General features: G+C 44.9%; 1 protein-coding gene across 1 annotated transcript in view; it reads right to left on the minus strand.

Annotated features, from left to right (window-relative positions):
* The window catches only part of rapgef6 (Rap guanine nucleotide exchange factor (GEF) 6), an 83,653-nt gene extending 78,250 nt beyond the window's left edge, over window positions 1–5,403 (minus strand). Inside the window, exons 1-2 of the mRNA XM_030793853.1 lie at window positions 5,268–5,403; window positions 158–236 (exon numbers count right to left, since the gene is read on the minus strand). Of these exons, the coding sequence (XP_030649713.1) occupies window positions 158–236; window positions 5,268–5,403 (215 nt within the window). The remainder of the gene's footprint in view (window positions 1–157; window positions 237–5,267) is intronic.
* Window positions 5,404–12,927: the final 7,524 nt, after the last annotated feature.

Consider the following 12,927-nt stretch of genomic DNA (forward strand, 5'->3'; position numbering starts at 1 on the left):
CTGTCTGTCTGTCTGTTTGTTTTCTGACTGCTCTGTCTGTCTGTCTGTCTGTCTGTTTGTTTTCTAACTGCTCTGCCTGTCTGTCTGTCTGCTCTGTCTGTCTGTCTGTGGTACAGACGGTGTGGTGTTTAATTAGAAGAGGGAGAGCTGGTCTTACCGCAGCTGATGCTCTCTGAGGTGAGACAGGACGTCCATGTGGTAGAGGTGGCAGTAAATCGTGTTCAGATCCTGAGGAGAGAGCAACAGAGGACGGTTAACACACACACTGAGACTAACACACACACTGAGACTAACACACACACAGGACTAACACACACACTGAGACTAACACACACACAGGACTAACACACACACTGAGACTAACACACACACAGGACTAACACACACACTGAGACTAACACACACACTGAGACTAACACACAGACACTATGGATGTGTTTAGATTACAAAATCAGAATATAGCAGGATACACACAGGACTAACACACAGACACTATGGATGTGTTTGGATTACTGGATCAGAATATAGCAGGATACACACAGGACTAACACACAGACACTATGGATGTGTTTGGATTACTGGATCAGAATATAGCACGATACACACAGGACTAACACACAGACACTATGGATGTGTTTGGATTACTGGATCAGAATATAGCAGGGATACACACAGGACTAACACACAGACACTATGGATGTGTTTGGATTACTGGATCAGAATATAGCAGGATACACACAGGACTAACACACAGACACTATGGATGTGTTTGGATTACTGGATCAGAATATAGCAGGATACACACAGGACTAACACACAGACACTATGGATGTGTTTGGATTACTGGATCAGAATATAGCAGGATACACACAGGACTAACACACAGACACTATGGATGTGTTTGGATTACAAAATCAGAATATAGCAGGATACACACAGGACTAACACACAGACACTATGGATGTGTTTGGATTACAAGATCAGAATATAGCAGGATACACACAGGACTAACACACAGACACTATGGATGTGTTTGGATTACTGGATCAGAATATAGCAGGATACACACAGGACTAACACACAGACACTATGGATGTGTTTGGATTACTGGATCAGAATATAGCAGGATACACACAGGACTAACACACAGACACTATGGATGTGTTTGGATTACTGGATCAGAATATAGCAGGATACACACAGGACTAACACACAGACACTATGGATGTGTTTGGATTACTGGATCAGAATATAGCACGATACACACTGAGACTAACACACAGACACTATGGATGTGTTTGGATTACTGGATCAGAATATAGCAGGATACACACAGGACTAACACACAGACACTATGGATGTGTTTGGATTACTGGATCAGAATATAGCAGGATACACACAGGACTAACACACAGACACTATGGATGTGTTTGGATTACAAGATCAGAATATAGCAGGATACACACAGGACTAACACACAGACACTATGGATGTGTTTGGATTACTGGATCAGAATATAGCAGGATACACACAGGACTAACACACAGACACTATGGATGTGTTTGGATTACTGGATCAGAATATAGCAGGATACACACAGGACTAACACACAGACACTATGGATGTGTTTGGATTACAAGATCAGAATATAGCAGGATACACACAGGACTAACACACAGACACTATGGATGTGTTTGGATTACTGGATCAGAATATAGCAGGATACACACAGGACTAACACACAGACACTATGGATGTGTTTGGATTACTGGATCAGAATATAGCAGGATACACACAGGACTAACACACAGACACTATGGATGTGTTTGGATTACTGGATCAGAATATAGCAGGATACACACAGGACTAACACACAGACACTATGGATGTGTTTCGATTACAAGATCAGAATATAGCAGGATACACACAGGACTAACACACAGACACTATGGATGTGTTTGGATTACTGGATCAGAATATAGCAGGATACACACAGGACTAACACACAGACACTATGGATGTGTTTGGATTACTGGATCAGAATATAGCAGGATACACACAGGACTAACACACAGACACTATAGATGTGTTTGGATTACTGGATCAGAATATAGCAGGATACACACAGGACTAACACACAGACACTATGGATGTGTTTGGATTACTGGATCAGAATATAGCACGATACACACAGGACTAACACACAGACACTATGGATGTGTTTGGATTACTGGATCAGAATATAGCAGGGATACACACAGGACTAACACACAGACACTATGGATGTGTTTGGATTACTGGATCAGAATATAGCAGGATACACACAGGACTAACACACAGACACTATGGATGTGTTTGGATTACTGGATCAGAATATAGCAGGATACACACAGGACTAACACACAGACACTATGGATGTGTTTGGATTACTGGATCAGAATATAGCAGGATACACACAGGACTAACACACAGACACTATGGATGTGTTTGGATTACTGGATCAGAATATAGCAGGATACACACAGGACTAACACACAGACACTATGGATGTGTTTGGATTACTGGATCAGAATATAGCAGGATACACACAGGACTAACACACAGACACTATGGATGTGTTTGGATTACTGGATCAGAATATAGCACGATACACACAGGACTAACACACAGACACTATGGATGTGTTTGGATTACAAAATCAGAATATAGCAGGATACACACAGGACTAACACACAGACACTATGGATGTGTTTGGATTACTGGATCAGAATATAGCAGGATACACACAGGACTAACACACAGACACTATGGATGTGTTTGGATTACAAGATCAGAATATAGCAGGATACACACAGGACTAACACACAGACACTATGGATGTGTTTCGATTACAAGATCAGAATATAGCAGGATACACACAGGACTAACACACAGACACTATGGATGTGTTTCGATTACAAGATCAGAATATAGCAGGATACACACAGGACTAACACACAGACACTATGGATGTGTTTGGATTACTGGATCAGAATATAGCAGGATACACACAGGACTAACACACAGACACTATGGATGTGTTTGGATTACTGGATCAGAATATAGCAGGATACACACAGGACTAACACACAGACACTATGGATGTGTTTGGATTACAAGATCAGAATATAGCAGGATACACACAGGACTAACACACAGACGCTATAGATGTGTTTGGATTACTGGATCAGAATATAGCAGGATACACACAGGACTAACACACAGACACTATGGATGTGTTTGGATTACAAGATCAGAATATAGCAGGATACACACAGGACTAACACACAGACGCTATAGATGTGTTTGGATTACTGGATCAGAATATAGCAGGATACACACAGGACTAACACACAGACACTATGGATGTGTTTGGATTACAAGATCAGAATATAGCAGGATACACACAGGACTAACACACAGACGCTATAGATGTGTTTGGATTACTGGATCAGAATATAGCACGATACACACAGGACTAACACACAGACACTATGGATGTGTTTGGATTACTGGATCAGAATATAGCACGATACACACTGAGACTCACACACAGACGCTATGGATGTGTTTCGATTACAAGATCAGAATATAGCAGGATACACACAGGACTAACACACAGACACTATAGATGTGTTTGGATTACTGAATCAGAATACAAAAGGATACACACAGGAGCAGCTTCACTGTGAAAGGACGATAGAAGGAACTGAACGCCATTAGGTGAGAGGACAGAGAACGGTTTGAGAGGAAAAGTCAAACCCATTCACAGATTAACCACATATTCTTCATACAAAAATGGAGAAAATAATCTGCTCAAATTAGAGCAAAAACTTACAGCAAGATTAAAAAACAAGACAAGAAAAAAATGAAAACGTTTGTTCCCTGTGGATGAAGGATGAAGAATGCACATGAATAATGGCTTATGGACACGGCAGTGGTCTCACCAGATCAGAGACAAACAAAAGCTCTTAAAATAGCCCTCCCTCTGTCGCAGTTGTTCCAACTTTAGGAGCGAAAAAAACGGCCCGGGGACCGCAGCACATACGACCATGTGTCGAGCCAGCAGCACAGAGGGGCCATTGAGCTGTAAGCAATCAGTATAAACAGGTGGAGAAAATGTCTGACTACCCAGAGTTCATCACACCACTCTCACACACATCCGTTCATAGGGAGCAAATGTTGTACTGTAAAACGCTTCCAATACCAAGTTCTTTTGTGTGAACAGAGACCGATTCAGCGACTGCTCTCTAAAACCACGTCAGTGCTGGTTGACACGACGAATACAGCAGACGTGACAAAAATCCTACTTTTCATTTAAAAAAAAAAAAAAAAAAGAAAAAAAGAGAAAACTCAGCATCTTCCAACAGAGCCACAGAGTACACTTCTGTTTCCCCTTTCACCTTCACGTCATCAGACAAGCCTGTGGTCACCAGCTCCTGACCTCAGGACAAGTGAGGAGAGAAGGTGGGGGGTACGGCGGAAAAGATGTTAAGCCACCCTGGAGACGACGGGGGGGGGGGGGGGGGGGGGGGGGGGGCGCCAGCTGAGGCTGAAACAGGAGATGACAGACAGGGGTCTTTGTGTGTGTGTGTGTGAGTGAGAGAGAGAGAGAGAGTAAGTGACCATGAGAAAAAAGGAAATCCCACTGCCTAAATCTCCTTTTGCACTGTGTTTCCTGGGGGTGGAAGTTAAGATACTCTGTGTTTCCTGGGGGTGTAAGTTAAGCTACTCTGTCAGGCCAGAACACATGCATCAGTGGGTCCTACATGCTCTCTAAGCCATCAGCACTGGGAAGTCTACTGTGTCAAGTCTGGCCACTCTAAGACCTAACAAATGGACAGCTTGGCTCTTTACAGGCAAGGTGACATTCTTTGCAGTTACGTTCATTCAGAACGCTGGGCAGTTCCAGGCAGCGGTGTCACTCTGTGTTCAGTCATTCTTTTCTACACACACGTCACCCATCAGACTGAGGGAACTGGTCGGTCCTCTCTGCCTGTGCTACAGCTGCGGTTCGCTTTCTGAGGACAGAGAGGAACTGTCACACACGTCGGACTCGACTTCCTTTAGCCAAAAAAAGAAAGAAAAAAAAAAAAAGCTGGACTTTTTCTCAGCAGCAGCAGCTAGGTTCTGTGATGTGGCACTGGCCTGCGTGTCATAGATTCATATGAGGGGAAGACAGTGTGGGTTGCGAGGCTGGGGACCAGAAAAGGGTTACCAGGCTTTACCCTGGGGAGGAGAGGGTCTGCCCCCATACAGGCAGTCCCCACACCACCCTCCCTCTGACACAGCGGCGATGACCCGCGGGGTCGCAGCAGTCACGGCCTGGGAGTCGGGCACACGCTGTGCTCTGTCGATGACCATTCTCACACAGAAATGTCCCACCCCTAAACCCTCCACCAATCAGACAACCAGACAGACTCTCAAATTCAGCCAACAAAAATGACTTAATTTCATTATGTGAACACTACATGCAGGGACCAAAAAGTGTGATTTGCTGAGTCTATGTGTCCGGGAGCAGGTGGTTGAGGTTACTTTAACATGCTATGACCATCAAGCTCACGCCTTTCATTTCCCTTAACTCTCACTACTGATGAGAAGCAACAGCCTTCTAATCTCCAAAACCTGCAGCTTTAGAGAAACATGCAGCTAAACTCTGAATCAGGTAGCAGTGCCCTAATTTGGCTTTTTCATGTGGACAAACTGCGGCTTTAACTGCCAGTAACAGTCAGAGTAGAAGAACCAAGCACAGTCCTAAATCCACTGTCTCCTTTTGTTCACCGTTCCCCTGATCTGAAGCTGGACTTTACATCTTTACTTACTGCTACACTACTGCAGTTCATCTGTAATACTGCGCAGAGTTCATTTGGCATGTATGAGCGCGCACACACACACACACACACACACACACACACACACACACACACACAGCCAAGAAACAAACCTGACCAAGAAACAAACCTGACCTTTCATCACCTACTCCACTCCATTTCCTATGAGGGAAAACACTTGAATCAAACACCAAATGTGACTCAAGACATGGTCACACTGCTACTGCCACCTTCTGGCCGGAGACCCTCATGACGCCGATACAAGACACGACAGAGGCACGAGCGGCCCCCTTAATCACACACTCAGCGGCCCCCTTAATCACACACTCAGTGGCCCCCTTAAACACACACTCAGTGGCCCCCTTAATCACACACTCAGTGGCCCCCTTAAACACACACTCAGTGGCGCCCTTAAACACACACTCAGCAGCGCCAAGTCTCCCCTATCCAGTGGCTATACTCACAAATCCGCTTCATTAAAGTGGGCATGGCATACATTATAATAAAACAGCCATTCAGACCACAGCCAGATAGCTCGGGAGACATTTCTGAAGAATTTCTATGAAGCTTTGCAAAACCAGGGGGGAATGACCCATATATATACCTGTTACCTTTGACTGGATCAGACGCCCGGCTATTTACGATAATGAAGCAATAAAACATGGGCGGTTGCGTGTTCTTGCGACTGTTGGCACGGGGTGATGCGCGCCAAAGCAGGCGAACAAGAGGGCCGTCGGCATCACCAGGTGCCAGTACTCCTAACTGACAACTTCAAGTGTGTTTTTGTTTTTATTATAAGGTTAAGGTAACAAAACGGACCACAGGAATCATATAAATGATTATCACATAAAACTACCGCTGAAATGACAGGAAAGAGCCAATGTAGTGGGTTTTACAGAATTAAATAAAAGTAGTTGCGTGTAAAAAGCCCTTTTCAACTCCTGCAGATTGATATTAAAGGTAATTCGGTTGTATTCAACAACACCACAGGAATGTGGGCTGAGCGATTAACATAATGAGCAGAATTTTACGATACGGCGTACATATTCAGTTAAACTATTCATCAGTAGGCATGCATTCTTAAGAAAACAGCTTAAAGGACGTTTTTCATGTGTTTTGCCCTTTATAACTACTTTCCTCCATTTGGCCTATAAACTAATGAGAGCTGAAAACATAGCGGTCTGTAAAGGGAGCTGGGGGGAGCTGGGGGGGGTGAACAGGTGGTTAAAATCATGTCAGAGTATAAAAAGTGCACTATATACACACAGACCGCCATGGTGTCATGGAAACTGAGGGAAGCATTGGCTGTACCACACTGGCTGCCATTTTTCCACTAAATCTAAGCCAGACAAAACACTCAAACGCTCAGGAAATCAAAAAATCCACATGCTGCCTTGGTAATCCTGGAAAATGTTACAATCTCACCTACTTTGTGAGGCTTTATGAGTTTCTTCATTACAAGTTCAATCTCTTACAGCTCAGAAACGGAGAACTGCCACTGAGAGACTACAGCCAAACTAAAGACAGTTCTCAAGAGACATAAGTATGTGTGTGCACACAGCGTCATCAGCAGCTTAAGGAAGACCCACAAAACCAGATGAACTGAAGAACCAATGAGCAGTTCCATAAAATGAGCACCGATACCAGTGTGAAAATTACAGGACATTACAGTGAAAAAGGTCATTACATCTTCCAAATCTTCCTACTGAACATTCATCTCTGGCTTCAGGACGCTAACTGGCAGAAGAAAAATGTGCAGTTCATCATAAAAAAAAGAAGAAGAAGAGAAAAAGAAAAAAAGGATGGGTGTTGGCAGATGTACCACAACATGTCTCCAGACAGTACTGACAGGAATTTCAAATCTCTGCGGTGGGTCTACAGACATGACAGCTGTCAAGACACAGAGTAAACAAAGGAAGACTGGTGACGCCAGCATATCATGATAAATCAAACAACCACCTAAAAAACCCCTACAAATCATTCCAGGATTACATGTCCTCTCTTGTTAGAGTGTGTTTGGAGTCATGCCTGGCCTGGCAGCGAAAGTAGTTCTGTTAGACTAATCTGATCTGTGTTGAGTATTAACAGTTATAGGTTGACACCAGGAGCTTGGGTGAGTTCACCTGTATAACTGAGGGTTCGTTACAGACGCCTGTATGACTGAGGGTTCGTTACAGACGCCTGTATAACTGAGGGTTCGTTACAGACGCCTGTATAACTGAGGGTTTGTTACAGACGCCTGTATAACTGAGGGTTCGGTAACAGACGCCTATATGACTGAAGGTTCGTTACAGACGTCTGTATGACTGAGGGTTCGGTAACAGACGCCTGTATAACTGAGGGTTCGGTAACAGACACCTGTATAACTGAGGGTTCGTTACAGACGCCTGTATGATTGAGGGTCCGTTACAGACGCCTGTATAACTGAGGGTTCGGTAACAGACACCTGTATAACTGAGGGTTTGTTACAGACGCCTGTATGACTGAGGGTTCGGTAACAGACACCTGTATAACTGAGGGTTCGGTAACAGACGTCTGTATGACTGAGGGTTCGTTACAGACGCCTGTATGATTGAGGGTCCGTTACAGACGCCTGTATAACTGAGGGTTCGGTAACAGACGCCTGTATAACTGAGGGTTCGGTAACAGACGCCTGTATAACTGAGGGTTCGGTAACAGATGTCTGTATAACTGAGGGTTTGGTAACAGACGCCTGTATAACTGAGGGTTCGGTAACAGACGCCTGTATAACTGAGGGTTCGTTACAGACGTCTGTATGACTGAGGGTTCGGTAACAGACGCCTGTATAACTGAGGGTTTGTTACAGACACCTGTATAACTGAGGGTTTGTTACAGACACCTGTATAACTGAGGGTTCGGTAACAGACGCCTGTATAACTGAGGGTTCATTACAGACACCTGTATAACTGAGGGTTCGGCAACAGACGCCTGTATAACTGAGGGTTCGGTAACAGACGTCTGTATAACTGAGGGTTTGTTACAGACGCCTGTATAACTGAGGGTTTGGTAACAGACGCCTGTATAACTGAGGGTCCATTACAGACGTCTGTATGACTGAGGATTCGGTAACAGACGCCTGTATAACTGAGGGTCCGTTACAGACACCTGTATAACTGAGGGTTCGGTAACAGACGTCTGTATGACTGAGGGTTTGGTATGTGAGCCCTGATGAGAGAGATTGGTTCAGATGTTTTTTAGTGAGAGAGGTCAGAGAATAACAGAAACCAGAATAAAAGAAAACAAGATCACATAAGAATGATTAACTAATTTTCTCTACAATTATTGAACGAGCACCACTGTGTCACTGGTATCAGTACTGAAACGTTACCTGGCCCTTTCTACACGCCACATAAGAGCCTGGTGTCCCAGTAAAGAACTGGTCTCTTAAAGAGCCTGGTGTCCCAGTAAAGAACTGGTCTCTTAAAGAGCCTGGTGTCCCAGTAAAGAATTGGTCTCTTAAAGAGCCTGGTGTCCCAGTAAAGAACTGGTCTCTTAAAGAGCCTGGTGTCCCAGTAAAGAACTGGTCTCTTAAAGAGCCTGGTGTCCCAGTAAAGAACTGGTTTCTTAAAGAGCCTGGTGTCCCAGTAAAGAACTGGTTTCTTCAGGCTGAGATAAGAGAGAACAGGCCACAGTCATAAGAGACTGACCAGCTTATCGACAGGTATTTGTTTCAAAGCACAATCCTCACTCAGTGGTGGAGATGAGTGAACAGTTCACATTTTTACACGGTTGACAAAGCCTGGCAGGTAATGTAAGACCAGTCTATTATTAGACATGTGTTGTGTGCTCACCAGGACAAAACTCTCAGTGGATCAGAACATCAGGATACATTCCATTCAGATCAATCACATGTTGGACTAGGCTGTTTTTTGTATTTCTTTTTTTTTCCCCATAGTATGATGTGCATAAAAGCAGTTTCTGGATAAACAATCAAAGGGCCTTAACTGCCATTGAATCAGATTTTAAATGTCTGGGTTCTGGAATTGATAGACAGATATCTTGAGGTTATTGCAGAAACCTACAGTGCTCCATTGGAGCGGCGATGATGACGGGGACCTACCAGGATTAACACTGCTGTTACATAACGGCTCTAGCGCGGCTTTGTAGAGAACCACAGATTGTCCTCGCGCTAAAAAGAGCAAGAACTAGCGTTTCACCTTCAGATGAAAGACCGTCAATAAGGTCACTTTCCAGGTCACGACCCTGACACTCTGAACCTTAAAGCGCTTAGGTCTCTTCTCAGCGTGACTCCCGTGACCCCTGCCTGTCTTCCTGCCTCTCTTTTGACCTGTGCGCGTTGGTTTACAGAGCCAGGGGCCGGGTGGGTACGGACAGCATGGTAACAATAGCTCCCAGTGTGGAGCAGTTAAGTGGAATAGAATGGAGCTGGGACGCGTGGGGGGGGGGGGGGGGATTCTGAAGTGGGACGCGTTTGAGCGCTGCGTAAAAAAAAGGCCACAGTGTTGGTCTGAAAAGCACAAACAGCAGGAGTGACGTCAGAAACACCACACATCAGAGTCTCCTCTTTATAACGCTCCACCCGAAAGCAGCAAACACACCCCGGTTCTGAGCAGGAGTAAGTCAGCGAGCCCGAAACACATTTATGGCTCTTCTCACCCTGCCACACAATTCCTCATACGGAGACAAATGAAGACCTTTGACCTTCTCACCCTTCCACATCACTGATCATTCACACACACACACACACACACACACCCCGCTTTATCATCCACTGTGGCCTCACTGTGAAGAAGCAGAGCTCGAGGGCAGGGCTCCTCAGGGAGGGGGCTCAGATTTTTGGCGTGCCTGTCTCTGCTGTCAAACAGAGGTGCTGGACCTCCATCAGCCTTCACAGCAAAACCCAGAAGATTTGAAGGCACAAAGAGTGAGAAAAAAACAAAGGAAACAAAAAACCAAAAGAAGAAGTGACCAGTTATTCTGAGAAAGGTCTATTTCTCTAGAGAGAGTGGCAGACGGCTACGTTTGTAGCACAGACCGTATTTTGAGGGAGCGGTTTTGCGGGGGGCTGTGGAGGAAGGGGGGGGCGAGTTTACCACTCAGCTTTATTCAGAACACACAGACACAGCAGGACACGTCCACTAGAAACACACTAGAAAAAACATACTATGATCAGCAACAACTCAACTATAGAACTGAGACTGAATTTGGTAAAAAAAAAAAAAAAGTAACCACAATTAAATCAGGAACCAGCACCCCTCAGTTCCAAACTAAAAATATAATTAAGTCATATTACAGAAAGCTATGTGCTGACAAAGCGACCAAGGAAGAGAAATAAGCATGTTATTCCGAACATGATTTCACCCGTGTCTAAACCCTCATGGCATGTGAGAATTCGGACGCTAGGGACAGACTTTCTAAGCTTTCCACAGAACAGAGCAGTATCACCGAGACCAGATTTGCACATCGATGTAAATAAAAACAGTCAAAACATGCATTCGTTCTGTGCGTGAAAATGTGAGACCCGTTTCTCTCACACAGGCTACCCTGAGGGAGCAGATGTCTCGTCCCATACCAGTTTAGCAAAAGGCACTGAATCCGTCAGACATTACATCCCTGTGCAGTCCCCTGCTGCCAGAGATCTCCACCAAACATCCAAATACAAGTGAAATGTGAGCATAAAGAAACAACAGGCATTAATCCAAAAATGAAATGAAAAGGGTATTAGTATTAGTACTCCAGTTAACATTACTCAGTTCATTTCCTTCCCTCGTCTCAGTGACTGAGAGTTAGTGAACCTGTGTGTGACGCTGTGTATGACATGCAGTGCACTGGGTGTTCAGTGACGTTGTATATGAGATGCAGTGCACAGGGTGCTCAGTGATGTTGTGTATGCCATGCAGTGCACAGGGTGTTCAGTGATGTTGTGTATGCCATGCAGTGCACAGGGTGCTCAGTGATGTTGTGTATGAGATGCAGTGCACAGGGTGCTCAGTGATGTTGTGTATGAGATGCAGTGCACAGGGTGCTCAGTGATGTTGTGTATGAGATGCAGTGCACAGGGTGTTCAGTGACGTTGTATATGACATGCAGTGCACTGGGTGTTCAGTGACGTTGTATATGAGATGCAGTGCACAGGGTGCTCAGTGATGTTGTGTATGCCATGCAGTGCACAGGGTGCTCAGTGACATTGTGTATGCTATGCAGTGCACAGGGTGCTCAGTGATGTTGTGTATGAGATGCAGTGCACAGGGTGCTCAGTGATGTTGTGTATGAGATGCAGTGCACAGGGTGTTCAGTGACGTTGTATATGACATGCAGTGCACTGGGTGTTCAGTGACGTTGTATATGAGATGCAGTGCACAGGGTGCTCAGTGATGTTGTGTATGACATGCAGTGCACTGGGTGTTCAGTGGCTGTCTGTAGGAGGAATTCTGAAGCCCTTGTTTGCTCTATCAGGCTGGAGGGCGTGAGAGAATACGGCCGTTCACACTGCAGTCCTGCGGCGGAATGCACTACACCCACATCTCGCATTGACTACACACACAAATACAGTACACAAGTGTTTACAGCCACAGACCTCACAAAAGGCTCGTGTGTTTACTCTAAAACATCAGGAGTCTCTTTGACAGCTGCGCATGCCTTTGGAACCTTCTGGAAAGAAACACCCTGTGACTGGTGTGGAGTGTTTGTCAGATGGAAGCTGTCAATAGTGTAAGAATAGTGGTGTTCAGTTCTCTTACCCGCCCGGCTGTTCAAAGCCTGAAAACATGCCTCACCAGATCCCCGATTCCTTGACTTCAATTTCATGCTCATTTCATCCACTAAACTGTAGCACTAACTTGTTTTCCTTCATGTAAACCTTGAGGATTTTATTAGCGCTACAAAGTAGATTTTCAGGCCTTTAGGTCAACAAGGGGTCACGGGCACACGATGGTCCGCCCCCACTTTCACATTCCTAAGATTATCAAATTCACCTCAGAGGAGAGGGGAAAAGCGGTAGAGGTACAGAGGAGAAAGGAGTGGGAGAGAGAGAGAGAGAGAGAGAGAGAGACAGAGAGAGAGAGAGAGAGAGAGA

This window comes from Chanos chanos, chromosome 16, assembly GCF_902362185.1.
Source record: "Chanos chanos chromosome 16, fChaCha1.1, whole genome shotgun sequence".
Classification (NCBI taxonomy): domain Eukaryota; kingdom Metazoa; phylum Chordata; class Actinopteri; order Gonorynchiformes; family Chanidae; genus Chanos; species Chanos chanos.